Source organism: Triturus cristatus, chromosome 10, assembly GCF_964204655.1.
Source record: "Triturus cristatus chromosome 10, aTriCri1.1, whole genome shotgun sequence".
In the NCBI taxonomy this organism is placed as follows: Eukaryota; Metazoa; Chordata; class Amphibia; order Caudata; family Salamandridae; genus Triturus; species Triturus cristatus.
The window spans coordinates 809,428,588-809,453,937 of record NC_140593.1 but is presented as its reverse complement, the minus strand read 5'-3'; the positions used below and the strand labels follow the sequence as shown (position 1 = coordinate 809,453,937).

General features: G+C 45.0%; 1 protein-coding gene across 2 annotated transcripts in view; it reads left to right on the top strand.

Annotated features, from left to right (window-relative positions):
• ANKS3 (ankyrin repeat and sterile alpha motif domain containing 3) overlaps positions 1 to 25,350 on the top strand; it is a 121,838-nt gene that overhangs the window by 59,843 nt on the left and 36,645 nt on the right. The window contains exons 7-9 of one of the 2 annotated variants that reach the window (XM_085628376.1): positions 4,048 to 4,206; positions 14,372 to 14,503; positions 18,805 to 18,920. In XM_085628376.1, coding sequence (XP_085484502.1) covers positions 4,048 to 4,206; positions 14,372 to 14,503; positions 18,805 to 18,920 — 407 coding nt within the window. The remainder of the gene's footprint in view (positions 1 to 4,047; positions 4,207 to 14,371; positions 14,504 to 18,804; positions 18,921 to 25,350) is intronic. The other variant, XM_085628377.1, reaches the window with a different exon arrangement.

The following is a 25,350-nucleotide window of genomic DNA, read 5'->3' as shown; positions in this document are numbered from 1 at the left end:
GTTAATTATGGCTTTGAATTAAGTTATATTCTTCACAGAGTTAACACGGATAGGCTTTTTCTATGTCTGGGATTCAGAAGCTCTTTTGTCATTCACTCTTGAACTACAGTTCTCTAATGCATAGGTAAGTGAGCTGATTCACCCTGTTGCAGGACTGCGACTGGTGAAGTAGACCATCCTTTTTTAACAAGGTGCACTTATCTACTCCGGCTGCTAAGAAGACATGAAATTGCAGAACATATGCTATACACAAATTGCACAACGTAACATATTTCACTGTAGAAGGCTGCCACTTGTATCCTTATGACCATAAAACCTTCCTGTGGCTCATGACGCTCACTATTATCTTTTTTGAAAGGCATGTTATTTTTCTGCACTTGTCTGAAATGGCCACTCTGACACTGAATTACATAAGAGACAGTTCACCTTATGTATGAAAGATTGAAATTAATCATCTCTCCCTCTCTCCTCCACACACCTTGAAACCTTTAGAAATAGAGTTGAGTACCTTTCCTGCTTCATCCATTCCTGCCCATCAGATGCCTGAGGCTGGTTGATCACAATTCAACTTTACTCAGTCCTGTGGGATATGTAAGGGACGGCAACTCTTTTTCAAACTTCTTCCTCGTCATCTCTTTTGTCCCTTCCTTTCCTCTCTCTGCCTCTTTTGTGTCTCTATCCCGCCTGGTCTATCTCTTCCATCTATACTTAGAGGTAAATCCCCACACAAATATGTAACTTGGCATTTAATTGCAGCTCTTGATAGTACCTTATACAACTAAGAAGGCCAAAGTGATTTGCTGGAGGAATCAGAGGCTGTTCCTTTCATTGCATTTGGTTAAGCAAGGTGGCTTTGCACATGGCGCAATCTCACTTTTGTTTTTGTTAATCAAACTCTTGAACTCATTTCAGTTTTTGAATAAAGATGTGTACTATAATTGCCAAAACATATATTTATTGCTGGTGGTGGTCAATAGGTAATCCTAGTAAGGACCTGTGGAAACTGGCTTTGTATATGCCCGAAATCCTGAATGGAATTACACCAATTTTGGTAGAAAGCTAGATCTTGGTAAAGAAAGAGTATTTTTTGTAATTTGGTGTAAATCTGTTTAGTAGTATTGGAGTAATTAAAGAGAAAAGATTTAGGTACATCTAGCGATGCGGATCCACTGTGGTGGATCGGCGGATCCATGTGTCAACATCAGTGCCGTGATTGGCTGGCAGCAACCTGAGAGAAAAGTTGTGGCCACCATTTTGTCAATCGGGATACGGTTCCGGATGGGGAGGGGAATAAAATGTTAATGGGATATAAGGGGTCAGGATAGAGGTATCCTGACCCCATGGGATTGGTAGAGTGGTCTGGGAGGGACCTCTCATGGACACAAAATTGTCCAAAAGCGTTTCTTTGGGTGTGTGTGGATCCATTACGGCCCTCGTGTGAATCTGCGACAGATCCGCAGACCCAGATCCCAATTTTAAAAAATACACCCAGATCACTCACATACTCACTGACACCCTCACTTGCCCCCACAACCATTCTCACACACACACACACTCAGAGGCCCAGAGAACCACTCACACACCAATGCAGCCACTCACGCACCTACCCAGAGACCCAGAAAACCACTCACACAACCACTCACACACCCACTCACAGACCCACACAGTCACACATGCACTCACATGTCTACTCACACCCCAATCCTACCCCCACACACCCACTCAGAGGCCCATACAGCCACTCACACACCCATACAGCCACTCACACAACCATACAGCCACTCACACAACCACTCAGTGACTCAGAGACCCACTCGCACACCCAGGTTACAGGGACGTTATAGTTTGGAAATTAAATTTAAAAAAAGTCTTAGACACGCACTAAAAAAACAAATGTTACAGTGGCTTTATATTTAGATTCAGATTTTACACACCCACAAAACCATAGAAATCCAGCAGTTACAGTTATCCTAAGTAACTGTAACTTGTGCCCCAAGGTAACTATAGCTTGCTCCCTCGCCATGCACTGCTAATTACCCCACATATTACATTTCTCATAGCATCTTCTATGACATCATTGATAATATCACTGCAACATTTGCAATGAAATTATTGATGAGAAAACTGTGCATGGCGTGGGTGCAAGGCACGAGTTATAGTTACTTGAGAAAAAACAAAACTGGTGAAATTCTATGGTTTTGTATGTAAAATCTAAACCTAACTATACAGTCGCTAAAACCTTTGGGGTTTTTTTGTGGGGAAAAAAATAAGTGTGTGTGTGTGTACACATATGTGTTTGTGTGTAGGGGTTGGCTGCAGGGCCTGCCCTGTGACCAACCCCGTGAGACATTGGCCACAACGCCTGGCCTGTGACCAACCCCGTAAAGGCAGCCAACCCCACACTCTTCTGTATCTTTGGTCGTGCACGGCTGGGGTTAGTCACAGGCCCGACAGCCTACCTTCTGCATGCAGGCAACCCCACGCTGCCCCCGAACCCACACAGGGAGTCACAAGGCCCCAGCCGGCTCCCCACATGTAGCGCGAGCCAGCATTGCATCTGCCAACAGGGAGCAACTACTAATACTTCTCCCTGCGAGCAGGAGCCATATTTTCATCTGTTTCACAGATCAAAAGTCTTCACCCAGTGGGCAGGAGCATTTTTGAAGCTCCCGCCCTCTGGGAGCAGTCGTGGAATTTGCTCCTGCTTGGCAGGAGATTAAAAAAACTTCCCGCCAAGCGGGAGCATTCACAAGTTTTGTTGCCGGTACAGGAAGGGGAAGCACTATGTTCCGCGGGTGGCCATGTGGGCCCCCTCACATAAAGTAATTGGCCCAGGGGCTGGGCTTCCTAGGACCTTTAATGGCTCAGTGAAGGGGCCACACAACCTCCTCCCCACTTTGTAAAATTTCGGCCCCTGGAGTGGGCTCCCCGGGGCCTTTAGAGGCTCAGCAAGCAGGGGCTATGTGACATCACTCCCCGTATAAACTGATTTTGGCCCCACCACTGGGCTCCCAGGGGCTGGGGCCTCCTGTCCATACACAAAGGACACACTGCTTCAATTGCCATTGAAAGTGCTACAAATGCAGCTGCCATTTTGTAATATTGCAGGTGCATATGTGAAACATTGCAGGTAATGGAGCATGCTTATTATATGCAAACAAAATTAAATCGAGCAGAATGAAAATATAATGGTGGATAAAGATATGCATTACACTACATATCAGATAAATTGTCAAATAAATTGTTACAAAAATTAGATATCAAATGCAGCATGTAATCATTACCTCACATATGGCACAACAATCAAGTGCCCAAATTGGTATTGGTCGCAAGGTGCGCACGTTACACAATGAAAAAGAACACACATAATAGTAATATGCGGAAAAGTATTCCTCTGTCATGACAGTGTGTTCTGGTTCATAACTCAATGTTTTATAATAAAGGCACATCCTATGAGTGGAAAATAGCATTCTTGGAGCTGCTCAATGGAAACTCAGTAGTGTGGAAATTCAAAGTGGGATATCAAGTAATCACTGGAGTTCCATGTCACATTGGGGGTAGTATTTGTGTGAAAGGCCAGTGAAGTCATCTTGTGGCCAGGTCCCACAAAATAGAAGTGGGGAGCCACTTCTGTTTTGTTGGACCTGGCCACGTGTATATTATATCTATATATCGAGATAAAGATAGATATGTATATTATTTTCATTTGAAACTATTCTGCTAAGCCTCATTCCTACAGACATCCTCCAGAATTTGCTCCCATTGATGTCTGAAAAGTCTCCAGCAATGTCTGGCAAGGCAATGGCATTTGACTACTTTTTGGGCTCCATTTCCGGATTAGAGTGAGTGCCCCCGATCAGGTTTGTTCTTGGCTAAACCTCGACCTGTGTGTTAATGCCTGATAGTATAATTCCCTAAACACAGCTTCACCAGTCCTTTGCTTACCCCCCACACTATTCTCTTCTCGGGTCACACTTGTCTAGCTCTTCTCCACCCTTACCCTACTTCGATTAATTTACCCAGTCTTGTTACATTTGCTTCTTTCAGGGCGATATGAAGACTTAAGTTCTTCTGATGAATCCAGCTCAGCCCCTCGGAGACCGAGGCCAGCGCGAAAGGCTAAAGGCCCTAGCATCCACGAGGGCCCTCAGGCTCTGGCCAAGATAACTGCAGTTGGAACCAAAGTGAAGAGTCCACCTCGTAGTGGTAAGGTGCTCTAGCGATAGCATCCTCTATGCAACAAATTGTTGGTGTAGGTCTGATGAACAAAATCTCAGATGTCCCACCATATTTCTCAAGCTTCTGTTACATTTGCTAAGGTTCACTTTGAATCGTATGTGGAGGGTAGTGAAATGTTGGTATTTCGACTTCAAATTTCAGTCCTCAAACTACAGTTTTTCTTTTTACACGCCACCCTGTATTAGACACATCTTGAAGTCATGCATGGATAGCTGCTTCTTTCCCAGTAAAAAGCAGCTAAGTGTAGCAAATACATTTCTCAACCTTTGCAAATACTGAAAAGTTACTACCTTGTACTTGTAAACTACATTTGCATTGCATATCTTTATCCTCTGCTCTCACCCTATCCTGGAAATCCTTAATTTTTCATGCCCACTGGTATGCATGTACAATTGCAGTGTGTACATTACATGTATTTAGAACCTGCACATGCAGGTACAACCTCAGTGAATCATATACACTTTACCCATACATATTTTATAGATTTGTCCAACTGTAGGTCTAAGTGCGTTATTAGGAGACACACTTCGTGAATTGGACTTTGTACATTTATCATATAGTATGAAGGTGTATAATTGCAAATACAAGTATTAAAGTAAATTTGTTGAAACTGGAAAGTGGGCACTGCATGTCACAGCTTAAACTGCAATGCTAGTTTCACTTCATCTTTTCTTTCACTGTTATTACATTGCTTGGAAACAGTATGATGTACCACACGGAACATGAGTTTAACATGAATGCCCTTATGCACACTGCATTTAATGACTCTGGATAGAGATACCTGTATCACAAGGCTGCACAGTGTACTGCTTCCCTCCGGATATGTACACACAATGAAAATATAAGTCAATATGAGAGTAGGCCATTTCAGGCACACCAAGTACATTTTTCCCCAATTTATTTCCCTTTGTCAAAAGTATGATTTTGTTCATATATCATGCTATATAAAGCTGGTAATCTATTCATATCATAGGGAAGATAGCAGAACGCCATCCGGATGTGCTCAATGTCCTGAGGCTCAGGTGCTTTGGTTATTCTAGGTGGACCTTTCAAAGACTGACCCCTGAGTGGGATACCAGAGGACGTGCATTGCCAGTCTTAGATATCTGATTGTACCAGGGTGCGTTGATTAGAAGTAGAAAAGCAAAAAAGGGATGTGTAGATTGCTTACATTCAACTCAGCCTTTGTTTTAAAATTTACTCTGGGCCACAATTTGTTCCCTCGTGTTTTTCCCCACCCTGCCAGCTCAGATTGGAACCAGCTACATGCAAACCCACCTTGGTCGTGCTTCAGTAGGAGCAGGTCAGCCCGAACTGCCAGGCCTGTCAATGGGACCTTAAGTCTAGACTGCTGTAAAGGATAAGCTAGTGGAAGTAATTGGCATCCCATAGCATTTGTCCTGCAGTGCGGCATGAATGACAGAAATGTGGTCAGACAACAGTCCATGAAATATCTGATTTGTTGCTGGTTATATTAATCCACACTCTAACAGCTGGCTGATGAACCCTTCCTCCCATCTTATTACACAGCTCATGCTTGATGCTTGTTGTTAATTTTCCCTGAGGGTTGTATAATCCAAGGTGATTTCAAACAAGGAATCAGAATTCAAGGTTATGTCAGACCCGTGAACACACCACATGTCAAGAGCATCATTTTATTTGGCTACTGATGAGCTAGCTGGTGTAGTACAGTGGTACCCACATAAGCATGCTAAGCACAATAAAGGCCTTTGAAGAGTTCTGATGAATTCACTGACAGACATCTTCTTTGGGGGCATGAAAGTACACAAGAAGAGTACTATGTTCAACCTTGCAGAGTTCCACACAGCCCTTTGACTTTACAGGGAGATTGGAAACAGGCATGAAGACCCAAAGGTACCCAGTAGTTCTCTCTAAACTAAATGTTTCTGGAAGGTTAAGGATCTGTATGTAGCTAGCTGATTCACAATTGTTGGCAGCCAGAAGCAGTTGTGCAACATTTTGTTTAAATGTGATCTCCTATAATGGTATGGTAGATTCAAAGGCTAATCACTGTACTCTTAGATAACATACAATAATCACAGCCATGTCTTTATTCAGTGGTCTAAAAAGTGAATGAGAGCAGCCATCTGGTAAAAAAAAACAATCCATGACTCCGAGGATTTAGAAACACAATGTGAAACTTCAGCAACTGGTGTGATGATGGGCATCTGCCTTTGACCACTAAAGAGCAGTTTTTGCACCGGTCTTGCAGCAGGTCATAGAGAGACGTAACACAGGAAAGCTGCTATTCCCATCGACTCTAGCAATAGCCCAGAAAGATGAGACAGTTGATGGACAGGCATTAACAGTTACTTTAAGGAAAATTCAAAGTAGTGCTCCTACGTACCAGCAGGTGGTACTCTACAACTCTTTGTCAGGTGTCCCAGGTGACATGGATTTTCTGATCCAACAACCGACCCAAGAAAGTTTGGTGGTGCAGGTGTCCACCAGTTGAGTGAACCTGAAGACTTTTTGAACCACTCTCCCTCATAGGAATACATGAGTGGGTACTTTTTGTAAACATATGTTCTTTTCAGCCAATCTTGCATTGAGGTCATTGAATGCGAGCTGCCTCTTTGGACCTTATGCCCATGCACTTTGGGACTAAGTGGGTGAGAGCTTACCTGCAGTCCCAGAAGCCTTAAGGGTTTCCTTAGCCCAAAACATTCAAGATGGCCGGAATGAGTCAAAATTTGGCTTCCACTTGGGCCTGGCCACCTCAGATTGTCTAGTTAGTCTATAGGAACTAGCATGGTGCTTCAATGCTACAGTTGGATGCAGTCCACTGGCTTCTCCCGGGACATCCATGCGTCTTTAATTGACATATCTTTTGACGGCTCCCATCTGTTTTGCTAAAAGGCAGACTCCGCCTTCAAACGATTTAAAGAAAGCAGAACCGCTGCACTTTATCTGCGTCTTTTAGCTGCAGTCAGGCAATCCTCATAGCAATTTCGCCCTTTTAGAGGTTGTGCCAGGAACCTGGTGTACAGACGACGCCAGCTCCCACCAACACAGGTTTCCCAGCCCTCTTGAGGTAGAGTCTGTGGGTTCATCAGACAATAGCGTGGCCATCAGGGGCAGCATTCTTTTCAGTCTTCCGCCCATCCAGCAACAACCACAAACCCCTTTAGTGCGCTCTTAGCAGCGCACCTCCATGCAGTGGTACGGGAGCATTAGCCATTTCCTGAGGAAGTGGCAAAATATCACTGCCACCTCTGGTAGGACACCTGACGGAGGACCATCTTTTTGGCAAAGAAGACGTAGAAAGAGTACTGGCATCGGAAGTGGAGACTTGTTACTTCAGCGTGAAAACCTAAGTCTTATGCTTGACCTTTGACCTCTCACTGTCTTTCTGCGTAAAGACCAATTCAAGATGCTCACTAAGGTCCAGGTTCTTTCTGCCCTGGGTCCTGAAGACTGGATGGTGTTTTGGACCTGCAGGATGCTTATTTTTACATCTCCATCCTGCAAGCCCACAGGTGCTATATGAAGTTCAAAATGTGTCCCAAGCACTTTCGTTTTTTTGGGAGTTCCTTCCAGCCTCACCAGTGCCCCGGGGGTGTTCACTCAGGTGATGGTTTCTGCCCATCGGAGGGGGCCTGTTGAAAGCAAGCTCGCAACAGTCCGTCATGGACCACCTCCCACAGCGAACCTCTTTACGTTGTTGGGTTTCGCGATCAACCTGCCAAAGTCACAACTAATTCCTTTGCATATGCTCCCTTGCATCGTCTGAATAGGGTACACTTTTGAGCTTTTTATCCAGATCACTTAATCTAGGATTTGTCCTATGATCCTCATGTTTCAAACTCTGTTCTGGCTCTCAGTGAGTATGGCTCTGATGCGTCTGGGCCTATTGGCTTCCTGCATCCTGCTCACCCATAATGCAGATGGTCCATGTGAGCATTGCAGTGGGACCTGACGTCTCTGTGGGCCTAGCACCATGGGGATCCTTTCCAGATTCCATCAAGTGTCAGAGGAGACTGCAAAAGATCTGCAGTGGTGGCTACTCAACTGTAGTTGGACCAGCATCCGTCACACCCCTCTACCTACCTCACCCAAAGCTGACTGTGGTGACATGCATGTCACTACTATATTGAGGAGGCCATTTGAGATCAGAGATATCTGGTGGAGTAGACACTTAACTCTACATCAACTTGTTCGAGCTACTGTCTGTTGGTTTGGTGTTGAAGGCCTTCCTGTCAGCCATCAAAGGGTGCAGGGAGGTGGTGTGCAGGTTCTCAAGGATGACACCGCTGGCATAAGGTATTGCAATAAGTGGGTTAGGGTCCAGGATCCTGTGCCAGTAGGCCATGCACCTCTGGAGCTGACTGAATCATCAGGAGATTTCCCTGGTAGTACCCTACCTGGCAGGATCTTTAAGCTCCATGGTGGATGAACTCAGTTGGTGATGCTTAGCAGATCCCAAATGGCAATTGCATTTGAAGGTGGCAGGGGGTATCTTCTAGCATTGGGGAAACTCCTTGCTAGTTCTGTTCTCCACTTCCAAAACATGCAGTGTCAGCACTTTTTCGATCTGCAGTTCCCAAGGAACTTCTTCCTGAGATGTATTCCATATAGACTGGGGCACAGGACTCCTGAATGCCTTCCCGCTGCTGCCTCTCCTGCCCTGGGTTCTGAAGAAAATCAGGAATGAGCGAGCCCAAGTCATCCTCTAGGCACCGGATAGGGCCTGGAGAGTGATACCCGAAATTTCTGGACCCGAGCATCTGCCCTCAGATCAGGAAAGACCTCCTGTTGCAGCAACAGGGCGGGGTCTTGTACCGAGCCTGCACAATCTGCATGTCAGTGGAGGGAGATTGAGCGGCATTAGCTTAGTTCTTTAAATCTTCGGTCGAGGTTGTTGATCTCATCTTAGCAGTCAGACACCCATCCACAAAATCTGTAAATGAAGGGCGCTGAGACTAGTTTGTGGCATGTTGAAGTACCCGGCATATAGTCCCCTTGCAGACAAAACTGTCGGTGTGGTGGTGTTCGCTTAATTTTTGGCCCAGCAATACACAGTTGCTTGTAGGCTTTTTTATTTTTGGTTGCTTAATTGTCCTTGTCAAATCACCAGTTGTGATGTGATTTATAAAAGCTTTGCAGCTACACTTGTTGTAATGCCACACTGGAACTTTAGTTTAGTCCTCATCCTTCTGATGTCTACTCCTTTTGAACCAATGCACCATTGCTTGTTGTGCCTGCTCAGTTTAAAAGCTGTCGTACTGGTGGCATTAACATCCACACACCGGGTGTGTGAACTTCAGGCCCACTTTGATCAGCCTCTTCATACCACCTTTTGCCAGATAAATGTTTTCTCAGGACTCTACTTGCATTCCTGCCAAAGGTTGCGATGCCTCTACACGCCGGATAAGCCATCATTCTTTCACCCTTTTTTGCTCTGCCTTACTACATGAAAGAGAAAGAGGGCCTCCATTGTTTGGACCCCAAGTGAGCTTTTACATCAGTTGTACTAAAAACATTGAGTGGATGAACAGGCCTTTACTTGGTTCTCTGGGGCAGAGAAGGGGCATGGCAGTGCAGAAACAGACCATCTCTCCATGGATAGTATTCTGCATTAGGATCTACTACACGTTTACTAAAAAGCATCCTCCAGAAGGCCTACATGTGCTCCGTCCCCAGAGCCAAAGCTACTACCACTGTGTTAGCATACTGACGGCCTGTCCTGGATATCGTTCAGGTATCTGTACGGCAATCAGTGCATACATTATCGAAGCACTGTTGCCTTAACAGTCATGTCCGTAGAGATGGCCATTGTACCCACCTGGGCCTGCAGGACGTTTTAGTCTGTGCTGTTCCACAGATCAACCACCTTGAAAGGTAATGATTCTGGTATCAATCCATTCACAAGGAGTGGAATTTGCAGTTAGAAGTATCCTTCAGCTGAACTAGTTACTTCCCTTCGATACCTTCTGGTGGATACTCTAAGTGCAGAATATTCATTGCCCTCCCACCTCCCCATTCTGTGGTATGGTCTCTTCCATCTAAAAAGATCCCAATCTAGGAATCTGCACATTGATTTGTTCAATTTGCCAATAGGCTCCGCATTTGAGCGCCAGTCTAAGTTCTGAAAGAAACTACCACCCGTGCTCATGGATGGCGCTTATATGTGGCTCAGTTCTCCACTTTCGGAGTGGAACAACATTGATGCAGAGTCACACAGCGCCATCAGCTAGCATGTAACAGCTCTGCTTTGACCTTTCTGGATCAAGTCTGGCACCTCACCTGGGGATATTGACAAAGTGAAGAGTCTGCGGTTACAGTATCCAGGGTAAGTACCATGTTCTTCTGGTCTGTGGGGGTCTTAGCCATATGCCTGTATACACCTGTGGCAGGTGGTTCATGCATGCCACGAGAGGTTATTTTGTATATTTGTGTAGGCTCCAGAGTGCATTCTACATTTTTCCAAGGTTAAGGGATTTTGTTTTCTTCAGTGATTAGTTGCATTTTAATAAAGGTATGTATGTGAATTACTTCTGAACATCAAGAGTAAAGCACACTTGAGGAAAAAAGGTTTGTGAATCAATCCACGTTTGTTGTGCTCAATTTACCTGCAGCTTCCATGTCCCAGCATACTCCACATTGAATAAAAAGCCAGGCCTGCCTGAAGGTATAACACATGACCTGAAGCCTCTTCGCAGTAATGAGAGTAGAATGTGGTCATGTGTCACAACACACCACTTTGAAAATAAAATCTAATGCCTGTTACCTTCATGGAGTCAAACAGACATTTGTAACTTCTTCAAGTTTAGTTACAAACTGTCTTACATATTTTTCCTGGAGATGTGGTACAGAATGTAAATGAGGAATTCATGGTGTTATTTGTACATAGCAACAAAAAAAATCACATCATGAATACATTTCTAGACATTTCAGTGGGGAAGGGACTGTGACGTTTGTGATTCAGTTCTTTCTGCTTTTTTACAATTCTTTAATACCCAGTATAAGCTTTGATCCCAGCTTTTCATAAATTCAGTGGTGTAGTCCTAACGTTACAGCTGATAGAAGTCACATGCTCCTATTATCTCAAGAAAGCCTTTACAATGCTGGTTCAAGCTTTATCAAAGCTGCTGTTTTACCACGTTTTGTGTGCTTGGCAAATACAATTTAGATCTTTGTAGGCACACACATCGTCTGCTTCCCTTTTACAGTACAAGTCTAACAAATTTTGTACAAGGGTTGGAGTTTTTGAAACATTTCAGCTAATACTGAAATATCAAGTAAAATTGCAATATAGCATGCTTTTATAGATTATTTTTTTTAAGCGTTTTGCCTTTGACTCTAAAATGTGTGCAGTATAAAAAGCTTTTTTAGAATATGTATCCGAACATTCCGCTCCTGAACATTCATCCAGGCATTAAAATGAGAGATTAGGAAAAAGAGCATCAAACATTTAAAATAAAATTTTAACACTATTTCCTGCAAAAATAAAGTCCCCGACTTAACGGCGGCTCCATTGTTTCTGAAACTTTGTTCTGTATTCCTTTTATTGTAGTTCTTGATGCAGCTAACTCCAGTGTTCTCTTGGTCATGTCACCATTACCCTGGTTGTAAATTCTGTGATTTCACTTGGCAAATAGAACAGGCTCCTAGGCAATGACCGAGGATATCCCTATCCCAAATTGCAGTTTAAAGTGAGCAACTCTTCACAAAATGAAGATGTACATGTATTAGAAAATACTTGTTTTTTTTTCATCAAGACCGTGCCAACTGGCAGGCTCTGGCTCATAGTGTGTGCAAAAAGTCCACGTCCCTGTGGATTGCCTAAATATGTTGAATAAAATTAAGGGCATCCAGCATGTCTGATAGTTTTGCGATACAGTACTTTTTCCAGTGCCTGGAGATCAAAATCCTGAGGCAGAGCAGCAATTTCCTTCTTTATAGCCCCTGAAAAAGCATTAGCCGACTTTGGTTCCAGATTTTGGTCTGTAATGATAAAATCAATGCTGAGGTTTTCAGCTTCTGTTTCCCAGAAGGTAATAAGTTTATGTTCTCATACCTACATGATCTCTCGTGGGCTGTTTGAATTGTAGCTAACGTCCATTTCTAAGACTTTGAAAAGCCTCTCGGGTGTTAAAACACTTTGTTCCAAAACTTCCTTTCATGAGGGCCAGTATTTTCTGTGCTGTTATCTAGGCGCCAGATATTGGTGTCATACCCTCTATGGATGCCCACTCTGGCCTCAATCCTCTTCTCACTGTGTGCGCAGAATTTATTCTGTGTTTTGTAGCAAAGTATAGAATTTCATAGCAAGATGCTTCTGATTTCTATAATGAGCATCCAACATGTCTTCTAGGCCAAACTACAAGATAGTGGAAGGCATAAATAAGGGAAAGTGCAAATTTCCTCCATGTTTACAACCTCCAGGTAAAAGTTCCTCAGTTTTCTCCACTGCCTCCCAAACCCCATTAGCTTACATTTCACGGTGTTTACTTTGAGGCCATTTCATGGCAGTATTACAGAGCAGAATACGAAAAGGGATGTGAAACAAATAGAATTTTGGTTAAAAAAGTCATCAAATAATGATAATAATTTTGCTGTACTTGCTTGTCACTAAACATAGGAGTGTCCAGCAGCAGAGTTGCTAGCAACACATGGTTCAGCCACCTAGCACAGTAATGTGTGCATCTAGTAACCATTTCTGTGCCATGGTAGAGGAGTACCCCTCTGTCGCCTGCTGTTTTTCTAGTGCCTATATGTCTGCATACGTGGTGAGCGCAATGGGGAATCTAACCCTTTCCATTTCCAAGACCATATATGTACATGTCCCAGGATGTTTACGTGCTCCTTACATAGAACATTATTATTTAAGATTTTCATGTAGCGCTACAGTACCCAGCCTAGTGTCAATGTTTTTTTTTACAAACGAACACCCTACAGGCAGTGGTGTCAGTATTTACATTTATCTAGGAAAAAGAAACAGGACAGCAGGGAAAAAATCTGAAAAGGAGTGAAGGCGGTAGCTAGATGATAAAAAAAGAGAAGTGGCAATTGAAAGGTCTGAGTGCAGGTGAGGGAAACTGGTATTTTCATTTCTTTGCCATGCATTCTCTCCTTAGTTAAAGGTCCCTTGCTGCTCAGCCAGTGTGAGTGTGTGGTAGTAGAATGCTGATGTGTGCATGATTTGAGTGAGTGTCCGTTGGAATGCATGTGCTGAACAGCAAGGATGTGGCTCACGGTGGAGCCTTCCTCGTTCTTTACTACCATCTTTACCTGTAACCTGAGACTCCTATCATGAGAATAAACCCAATCCTGTTTGACCTATACCACTGGCTAACATGTATCTTCATTTACCACAGAAACAACAGACGTAGATGTTTCACAGCAAGGAGAGGATGGTCAGTGGAGTAGTGGTGCTGTTTTAGAACCAGCAGTAACACTGGTGATTGTATTTGTTTACCTAGGTAGCTATCCTTGATAGTTCACACTGAACAAGAGTTTGTTCCGCCTGGCATTGGCTGAAATACACATGGTTCCTAGACAATTTACTGAAGCTAGATGGACATTTCTTAAAGTACAGTGGGTCCAGCAAAAACTGTCACCGGTCCCCATTTACAATGAATGAATGTTCCCCAGCACCGCTGTACTTATTTAATGGTCATGATATTTGACCTTTAAAATCCCTGAAGATCTTTTGTTGCCTTTGAACAAGTTGTTGTCTACATTTCCAGCCCACCCTCAGTGCCCCTGCTGAAAATCTCAAACTGAATGTATTAGATGGGGGTAGTGCTTGGAGTGTGGTGCTAACTACCTGGCAGCAGTTTGTGAGCATCGGTCAAGCTACTTGACGGAATTGTTTGAGAAGTAGTTTGCTGTCCTTCCACAAGTTGACAGTTTCAATAGTTTGTTATAGGAGAACAATCATTTTCTTCTTGTACTCATTTCCTCCTGTATGATGAATATTTGGAAATGCCAGATTTTAATTGATATCCAATTCAATGACTTGTCCCTCTTATTCCTGAAAGGAAGCTCGTGGGGATTTCCTTGACTCTTTTGCATTGACTAAACATCCGTAGGCACTCCATGTTCCTGTTTATTGTAGCATCTCGAGTTCCTTTTGAATACTCATCTAATATTTTATGACTTCCAGAGCAAGTTCCGCTGCACGGCTATGTTACCTTTAACAATGAAGACGAAACTGTGTTAGATCCAGAAGACATTCGATACCGGGACGTGACCTCCCCAATAAATGACCATGATGTGGAGAGCAGTAGCAGCAGAGGTAAAGTACATGCCACGCTAACCCAAGCACGACTTTTATTAACAAGCATTTGCATATTGAATAGGTCTTGCCTTTTGGCTTTGCTTTTGGGAAAAAGGGTTATTACTGATAGCATCGAAAAATTAAAATTCTAAATAAATGAGTCCAGCTTGGTGATTTTGACATGCGCATGCATCATCCTGCATGCACATCTATGCATTATGAGACTACAGTAACCCCTTTGCGACGGGCCTGGAAGAGCACGAGGAATGCACGGTTTCAGCTCATCCACTTCTATGTCCTCCACAGAGCGTATTTGACGCCTAGCAAAATACAGAAATACTTTAAGGTCCAAGAGGCGGCATGTCCCAGATGCACGAGGGTGGGGGTGGAACTGGAGCATATGTTGTGGTCTTGCCCAGCGATGGGTCTTTACTGGAAGGAGGTGTGGGATACTCTGAATGAGGTGACAGAGAGGCGATTGGGGTTTGATATGGCCGTTAGTGTACTGCACTGGTTCCCACACACACCCAAGAATAAGATTACGAGCAAGTTCATAGATATGGGACTTATATTGGCAAAGCAAGAAATTACGAAACGCTGGAAAGCGACAGTGGGTCCCACCAGTAAAAGGTGGAAGGGTGAATTCCTCAAATGGGCCTCCAGCGAGGGTGCACTGCGCTATCAGATGGCGCGCAGGCGTAACGATGATAAGGCACTAGAGGCGGCAGCTGCATGGGAGGCACTAGTGCAGGCACTACGAGATTATGAGCCGCAGGATGATAGCGAGGAGCAGGCCTTGGATGGGGAGATAGCCCCGGAACAAGAAGGGATCGTCACACAGCTTGACACATAGTTATTCCTCGACGTATGGGATGCATGAGGACAGACACGGATATCTGCGTTGCTGGTGGGGACTGCGGGAGGGGGAGGGACTTTTAATTTTTCATGGTGGTTAGCGATAGGTTTTAGTTGGGAGATTTTTGGTTTATTTGGCGCACAGCTCTGGAACGACTTGTACATCCTTGTATTATGCACCGTGTCATTGGTGGGGGGTTGTTGATTACTTCTCAGGGATTATGCTGTTGAATATTGTGAGTGACTTCGTGGATGTTTGCATAAAAACTCAATAAAGTGCGTTTAAAAAAAATGAGACTACAGTAACCCCAGTTTGATGACGTATGCACATATGTGCATGTGTCAACACACATGTCCCCATATGCATCATAACACTGAGGTCACTGTGATGGACTTTTCAGTTTTTTCTTCTTTTTAACTTACCATTTCAAGATGGCAGACATCTGACTTACAGCAGTAAGTTACAAAAAAACATGCACAGAAGCACATTATCTAAAAATGAAATTGCAGCTGCCAGGCCCTCCAAAAAATAAAATAAAAAAAGTGACATTTTGGAGTTGGCGGCCGGTGAGAAGCAGCAAGCAAATGCACTGACCCAAAATCCACTCTATGTATTGTTCACAATAGGTCTTCCACAACACACAACCGATAGCTAACTAAGCAAGACCTAAGAAGGCTGCTGAAGCTACTCTGATTCAGGATACTGTGCAGTCGACTCATTACTGAAATGGCAGCTGTGGCAGCTGTTTCGATTTTAATTATATTGACCTGTGTGTGTGTTTCGTGACCAAGTATTAAATGAAAAGAGGGGAAAAGTTAGGCTTAGGGTGACTTTACCAGATACGTCAGAATGTCAGAAGCACAGAGGTAGCAAATGTAGATTTGTGGTTCCCAGCTCTGGAAATGACAAGTGAGCTTATATTGTCTAATTGAAATGGCATGAAGCACAGACTTCATTTGACTGAAAACAAAAATTCTGCTGCAACTCTATTAAGCTGTATTTTCTCATCTGGTTTCTGCAAGGTATTCAGGTGGCGTAGAGCCCTTACCTTCGTATCAGATCCCACAAGATATTGTGATTTTGTGATTAGCAAAATAATCATGAAATCTGCACTTTTGTAAACAACCAGTGATTTTAACAAGTGCCCGGAAAAATATACGTTCTTAAAATAATAAGGCTGATTGTCATTGTACTAGCTCTGTGCTACGCTGAGCCAATAAAAGGAGGGTGAACAACAGGGTAACTGGCGACAGGGGTATTCAGTTCCTCTGTCGCCTGCCTGTTAATCCATATAAATTGTAAGGGCCCTCCTCCTGTACTGACAGGCTGCACCGGGCTCTCTGCTTACCTTCCTGTCACTGCCTTTGTTTTGTGGGACCTGCTGACCCTGATTTTTTTATTTATTTTGCTGCTTTATGTAGCGCAAACTTTACCCATATTGGAGTGCTTTACATGAGCACCAGGGACATTAACAATTTGTATAGACTCACAGGATGTTGAGCTGATGTATGGGGACTGTGACCTGGTTCCCCAGTTCTGACGTTGGCAGCTCAGGTCTTAAAGCCACATCCTCTCTCCTCTACACCCCTCAACCCATCCTGTGCCTACTCTCTTCTGTGGCTTAAGCACTTCTCCCCAACAACGCCAGGACACTCATCGTGCCCCTCCCGTCACCTCCATTGCCCCACCCTGCTCCATTTGCCACCTGGGGCCCTGAACCTGGGGAATAGTGGTTGTAAAATGCCAGAGAGAGCAGTTTTTTCATTTTTGGATATGCACTTTGGCATCAGACACCCTCCTGTACTAAGGTGCGGTGCTGTAGGACACTCTGCCTGGTCACACACTGTGACATGTCAGTCTCCAACAGTGACAGACTAAGGACCGAGTTGTATTTTTGTGACCGGCACATGCGTTGCCTGCCACAAAAATACCACTTATTCTGGTGTTTTGGTATTACAAATGTTGCTTTTTTTTGTGGCAAAATTTGTCTTCCCAGGCCACAAAATCCTGGAGGTCACTTAATAAGGACTCTGGGAGCTCTGATATTGGGTAGACTCCCATATAATTACACTGCACTGAAACACACTTTTTTGCTAGCTTTTTCATCATTACTATCCTTCTAATGTCTAAAGCATGCGCTGTTACTCTTTGAAAAAATTGTGACTAACGAATACAGATCCTAATAGAAAAGAAAATCTTATTCAACTGTAAAACGTATTGTATTTTTAGACTCACTTGCTTAATGCTGTCCTTCCCATGATAGATCCAATGATAGAATGTTCTAATGTGCCATGTGGGTCCATTGATTCACTTCTGGTAGGTTGCCAGCATGTGAATTAGACAAATAAGTTCAAGTAATAGAACCAATGTTACAGGTGAGATATTTTTCTGTCTCTGAGCTATAGAAAATATACTAATGTTGAGAGCATTTTCTCGAAGTAAAACATAGTGGTCTCATTTTTAAGATTTTTGGGTTACTGCCTAAAAGATAATGTTTTTAGCTTCCCATATGTGCAGCTTAGTGTGCACCTAGAATCTTACAAATGCTATTTGGCTTGAAGGAGGAGATTTGCAGAGCACTGTGCCTAACAACTCAAGATGGACAGGGTGAGTTTGCATAGTAATCGATACATACTCGAGCACATTATATCAGTTTTTATGATCTCGGTATTCAGAGTCTACTACACACATGTAGGCGGAGCAGTGTCCCATAAGCCTCCGTTTCATTATTTTTGTCCAGCGAGGCAGTCAAAGGCCATATACATTTTACCCTAAACCAGTTACACAGCATCTCATGTTAAATCCTGTTGATGATCTTATCACCAGTGTCTATTGAAGGGATTGCCTGAAACATTTCACTTTTAGTTAGCTACAGTCTATTCAGGCATCATAGCTGAGAGCTTTTCATAAAGATATGGGACATGGACCGTGTACATGGCATGTGCGAAAGAAGGGTAATTGTAGACCACATATGCCTCCTTGGTCCAATTTTCATGCAATTTTGTTGTATGGTAGTACTGCAGTCAAATTGCTTCTTATGAATGTATTGACTGGATAACCATATATTTAAAACAATAGCTCATGGAACAAATTGAACAAAGGTTTTAGTTAGAGTCTAGGTTATTTTGAGGTCAGTTAATTTTGATTGGGGTTTGGCTTGCACTGTTGGTGGAGTTCATGGAGCATTATTAGCTTGGTTCATGCTAGAGGTCTGCCTCATGGTATCTGTTGGTCATGTAGTAAACAATCAACATTAATTCATCGGCCAACCTAAAGGTAGATTAAAATATGGTTTGGGTTGTAGGCCAACACATTTTAAAGATTGTATATGCCTTGCCTCTTGAAGAAAATAAAAGCTTGAGAAACTCTCCAGGATGAAGCAAATGTGATCTTGTTGTTTTGTCTAAAGGTAGTGTTTTCTCTCTCTTACCTTGGTGATCTTCAAATGACTATTCCTCGCAAGAAGAGAATGCTTTCTTCACGAATGATGCAGTTACAATACGGAGCAGCAGTAGCAGCAGCGAAGGCTTGGCCAAAGCACTAGGCCTGAGCAATGAGGCCTCACTTGAGAGTAATGAGGTGAGAAGAGAGCTCATCTGTCTGCATTGTTTTCCATAAATGACGTAATACGTTTAGCGTTTTAACTATATTACAAATTACTAAACTATTTTATATTACAAATTACTAAACTATTATTATCTAGATGTGCACAATGGTCCTTTACTCATGCCACATTCTATGGTATGAGTTAAGATTAGCGTTTTGATACATCTTAAGTACAGTTGTAGCGCAATGTGGTAAAATACACTGTACACTTTGGGAGGATGTGAATTTGAGTGAGAGAAATGCATTTCTCTCAAGAGATTCTCCAATTCAGAGGAAGCATGAATTTACATTTGTTGTATTTTTATTGTGCAACTGAAGTCAGTAACTAACGTAGCTTCTCTACCACTACAATCAAAACCATACATATTTTAGAATAGCGATTACATCAGGCAATATTTTCATTATAAATACTGTATATTTTTTTCAAACATCACACATCACAAATAACAAATATTCAGCTAAAAGTTAGATGTGAGAAATGCTTTCTTAGTTGGCTACTGAAGCTGCTCACAAATACGATATTATGTAAGGTGGTAGCTAGGTGATTCCAGATAGCTACTTGTGTTGCTTCAAGACATGTATTCATTTGAGACCGTTCTCACACACTTTCCCATGCCAGATTCAGGTCCTGGGACCCAGAATAAGGAAGTCCTAACACCCTAGTCCCAAGTCACTTTGTTGAATCATGGGTCACATATAGACCATGAAAGGGCCACAACCAGCCACAAATGTGATGTCCCAAAACATAGGCTAGAAGTTCGAGTAAGCACGTTGTCAATCTCAGGATGTCTCCAACTGCATTCAGAGCCAGCAGTAGCTCCTACCTCTGGTCCAGAGGATTCCACTGGAGGTTGAAAAGTCACCCTGCCCCCCCCCCTCCCCCCTTCTCACCATGATTTGTTAACTCCCTACCAGACTGGACAACCTCAAATTTAGCTGAGGCACCCCACCGGATAGGGAAACCCCCTGTTGATGATTAGGCACCCTTAGCCCTCCAGTCAGTCCCACTCTTCCTCTAGCATCAGGGAGCTTCTCAACTTTCCCTCGGCAAACACATGGATCCTTGCCAGCAAGAGAACTGTATATTAAAGTCCAGTTTCCTGAGCCTCCTGTTTATGGTATTCAGGCTCTTTCTTTGTTTCTTCACCATCTGTGTGAAGTTGTTGTGAGAGCAGCACCCTGGTGTTTTCACCGGGAGTTAGATCAATTCCGCTATGCTGCCTGTAGGGTGGTTTTGAGATTCCTTCAAATATATTTGACAGTGAGTGGCTCCAGTGTCCATGGGGGACTGGAGGCCTATGTAGCCCCATTGATGAGGATAAGACCGAGTGAGTGGCCCACTGTATGCAAAATGTTTTGGCCCAACTCTTAACAAACGGTAGCACACTGTCCTCTCAGGTAGTCCCACAAAACAAATGTTTTGTTGTGTAAATGCTTCTGCATGATCCACTTTCTGAAACAGAATCATGGAATGCTTTGATGCCGGTCTTCAGTTTGGCCACCTTATCAGTCACTCCATGTAGGAACTTTTTGGCTGTCTCAACTGTAATATTTTCTTCAGGTCTGTGTGTAGCAGGTTCACTTTAATGTTTACCGAGTTCATTGCTGCCCTGGAAACGGTCACAGTCTGCACCATGCCCACGAGGGATGGCTGCGTGTCCTGCTTCTGGGTTGGAGTTCAACCAGGAGCTGATGGAAAGTATTCTCTTGTTGAGGCATTACAAACGTTTATAATTTGCTTGCATGTCAGTGTCAACGATCTGTGGTTTTGATAGAGGGCATTTCTGTCCACGCACTTTTCTGTTGCACAGTCAGTTGCCGGCCTGTAATTCAGGTTCTCCCCTCTAGCTCCGCTGTGGTGGAAATTTACACCTGGCAAATAGGACCTGGCATTCTGATCTGATGAATTTTAGCTGCGGCGACTGCATGTGTTTTTGTTTCCTGGAGAAGTGTGGCTCAATGATTAGAGTGGCAGACCCTGATGCAGAGGTCTAGCCCGGGACCAGGGTTCAATTCCCCGCCTCGGCGGGTCTTGGGCTCAAAAATTCCATGGACCTGATAATTCTCGCCTCGGTGCAATCATGGAGTCCCACTCTGCAACTCTGGGCAATAGCTTGCCTAATCTCCACAACGGCCCCCGCAACGCTAAGGATGCCTGGCCTCCACCTTGGGGGTGCCCAGGAGTGGACGCCTCACAGGTAAAGCCAGGATGGGTTCCACAGCGGTATTCGTACAAGCGCCTTGAGACCCTTGCGGGTGAGTAGTGCGCTATACAAGTATCAAATTTACAATTTTACATTTTTCCTTAGGAGAGAACTTATATCCCAACAGGATGGTAGAGTGTGGCGTCCTAAAGTAAGCACTGTAGCATAGCATTTATGGAGGCTGGGAGTCCTGGCCAAATGGTTCCGTCACTTTGTAATGAGGTGGCTGACCTAGTTCGGGCAGATAAGCATTTATCTACTGAATCTGTATATCCCTCCTGCTAGAGGCAGTTCAAGTGGAGTCCTGTTTGTGTATTTCATCTACCTTGTCTAATTAAGACTTCCTCCTGGGCACAGAGTGAAGTTACATACCTACGTATCAGCCTTTTGCTGTTTCCCAGTTCAGGGTTCATATTTCAAGCCCTCTGGTTTGTAGTTTCCTGAAAAGTGTGAACATCTCCTTCCCTCCCTAAGTGATTATCTTCGTTGAGACTTTGATTTGTTTCTGCTGTTCCAAATCAGGGTTCTTGTTGATTCTATGCATTAACTGCATTCAAAGCTTCTAATGTTACAGACTGTATTTTTGATTGCTGTGGCCTCTAGAGATGAGCGAACATCAGAGCTTCGGTCCTTCGTCTGCTTCCACTGCGTTCTTGGTGGTTTGCATATTCAAGTTTTGTTTTAACAGAAGGGCCACTTCAGAGAATATACAGTCAGTGTACAAGAGGGAGAAAGTGGCATCTCCTGCCTTGTTCACAGGCATCGCCTTTCTCTGACATCTGCGAGGAAGCTACATGAACTTCTGTCCATTCCTTCACTAAGCAGTAGGTGGTGAAGGTGCATGCTTGAAGCAAGGTTAGTTTTTGTCATTTTTGAATTGTATTATGGGCTACTTCGCTTATTGTGCTAACAAGCCTGCCTCCGTTGGGTCTAGCTGCTGAGTGTCCTTTTGAAATACTGCAATATTGTTTTTTGCTGCTGATGAAAACTCTGCCTTCCTTCAGGTTCACAATCACCTGCCGGACTCATCTCTTTGAATGCTAGTGGGTGTTGTTTTGGATTCTACCAGGTGTTATTTTTTTATAACTGTTTTTCAGATTTGACTTTCTATTTAATGCTGGGTTTTTTCCATATCTTCAGTGGAAGTGGAAGATAAGAGGATCCTTAGTCACGGGTATTGGTTGGCTCCATTCAGAAGCAGTGCCGCCTCATGTGGTGGCACCTTTCTAGCTCTGTCCCTGCAGTTTCTGTGGCACCACTGAGCAACACTGGCTAGAATAATAGTTTTTGGTTAAGGTCTGAGACTTGGGGATATGTCAGAAAGATGGGAGGTGTGTGCAAGAAGATGTACTATCCACCAAGAAAACTGTTGCCATTAATAAATAACTCGCTCTTTGGTTTGTGTTCTCAGCTGTCATGTACTGTCCACTCCACCCCAGGCGATCTATACTAAAACAAATCGTGCAGCACTTTTACTTGTTTTGGTAGAGTTAGCTTTTGACTTAATCGTAGTCAACATGATCACTTAGTTGTCTCCGTCTTCCTATGCCAACGTCATGATTTGACGTCTTGTAATTTTGTGACAGTTGGAATTTTTAACTATTAATCTCACTTAACCCCTTTGTCACTTGGCCTCTTCTCGGAGGAATGGCACCGTTAAGGAATGGTAAGTTTGGAAGCTACCAGTTGGTCACTTTTTTTTTTTTGTTGAAACATTTTATTGTTTTCCAAATCAACAATTACTGTTCATTACACAGCGTGGCCCCGTGTCCAAAAGGAGTATCGTCCCTCCTAACCCCAACTCGTTCCCACCCCTCCCCACCCCCATGACAGTGTGCCTCTGTCCCCTGCCTCTCCCCCGATGTGCCCCCCCTTCCAAGGAAATCCTGTACGGATGCTCAATCCCTCTCTGTGCAAGCAGAACTTCCCTCCTGTCCAGGCCTCTGGTATGTGTCCGGGGACCTCCTTCCTTCCCATCACTTCTTATTCCCCAGTCCCCCTCGCCTCTTGCCTATCTGACGTGCTCCCTCCGTCCCCTACCTCAGATATCAACCCCTGGAGTTCCACCACCAACGCTTCCCATGCCCTGGCCGTCGCTAGCGCCTTCTCATCGTCTCTTCTAAGAGCCAACTGCACTCGGAGCGTACCCTCCGCCCCCGCCCATCTCACTAACGCTGCCCTCCACCGCAAAAAGCTAGGCCCCCCCCTAGACTTCCAGTGCATGGCCAATTCTCTCTTGGCCAGTATCAACCCCAGATCATAGAACTTGCTAGTGACCTTCGTGCGACGGGTGTGGGGAAACCATAGCAACAAGCAAGCCCCCATCTCTGGAGTAATAGAGCGGTCTGTCACCTGATTCAAGCAGTCCACTACCTCAGCCCAATAGTCGCCCAACTGCGAACAGGCCCAAAACATGTGGCGAAAATCTGCCCCCTCTCCTCCACATCGTGGACATGGAGAGTGTGCCCCTCCGAAATATTGCAAGACCTTGGCCGGCGTCAGATACGCCCTGTGTAACGTGAAAAACTGAACTAGCTGAAGCCGTGCGTTCCTTGTTCCCTTCCAGGCCCTCCGCACTAGCGTGGACCATGTGGTCTCAGGGATCGCTTTCCCGAGGTCCGCTTCCCACTTTCCCCTCAGAGCATCCAGAGGGTGCAAGCCCTCCGTCGACAATCGTCGATACAGGCAAGTAATGGCCTTGGTCGTCCCCGCTGCCATCATGACATATTGGCAACCCGCTGCAGTCGGCGGTTCCGACAGCCCCATATTCCAGTGTTTCTGGAGGCTCGCCACCAAGGCCGCATGAAGCAAAAAGTCCCCCCGCGGGAGCCCGTAGGCATCCTGCAAGTCCTGGAAGGACAGTAACACACCGTCCCGGAATAGGTGCCCTACCATCTGTACTCCCAGCTCCTCCCAAATCGCTAGCCCGGACCAATCACCCCCATGCGGGAGCGCTGTACACATCCCCAGGGGGATTTCCGGGGCGTACGGGCGGACTATGGCTGCCCGCCTCTGACACCGATTCCAACACTGCCGGAGTGTACGCTCCTCCAGGGTTAGCTGAGTTAAGTCCAGTCGCTGCTGGAGGACCGTAAAAGCCAGCACATGCCGCGGGATCAGCCTGTCCTGCGGGCCCTCCGGGCCTCTATACTCCCGGGCCACCGCCTGCGTAAGCCACTGAAGTTGGGCCGCCAAATAGTACCATTCAAAATCGGGGGCTGCCAGGCCCCCCTCCGCTCGTGACCGCCGCAACGTGGCGAGCGCCACCCGTCTCCTTCCCGAACCCCAAATGAAGCCCGTCGAAAGCGCCCGCAGTTGCGCAAAATACGACGCCGGGATCCATATAGGAAGTGTGCGGAAAAAATAGAGAAGGCGTGGCAGCACCACCATTTTCAGCAACGCCACCCTCCCGGCACACGAGAGCGGGAGTGTACTCCAAAACCCCATACTACCCCGCAGACCGCGAAGTGCTCTGCCAACATTCCCTTCCAACAAATCTGCCTGTGTATGATAAATGTTAACCCCCAGGTAGCGCAAACAGCTGCCTTCCCACCGGATTCGTCCCCCCGTCTGCGGTGTCCCGCCGCCCTGTGACAACGGAAACAAACACGTCTTACCCCAATTGACCTTCAGTCCGGACATGCGGCCGAACTCCTTCAGCAGGGCGACCGCGCCACTTAACGCATCAGTCGCATCCCTCAAAAACAGCAGCAGGTCATCTGCATACAGGGAGATATAATGGGCGTCCCCCCTCAGGGAGACTCCGGAATAGGCACATCCCCGTCGGGCGTGAGCCGCCAGAGGTTCAACAGCCAGCGCGAACAACAAGGGGGGGAGAGAGAACAGCCCTGCCTCGTCCCCCTCCGCACGTGGTATGAGGCCGAAATAGTAGCCCCCGTCTTCACCTGGGCCGTGGCACCACTATATAGCAAGGTGGTCCAACGTACAAAGTCCTCCCCCAAACCGAACTCCCGCAGCACTCGATACAAATATGGCCACTCCACACTATCAAAGGCCTTTTCTAAGTCGACCGACAGTGTGCAGGCCTCCGGGTATTCATCTCGGTCCAGTTCCATCACCCGCAGCAGCCGCTGAATAGAGGTGGCCGTGCTGCGCCGCGGAATGAAGCCTGCCTGATCCGGGTGGATTAAGGCGGTCATATGGGTCAAGAGGCGCGACGCCAACACTCTGCTCAGAAT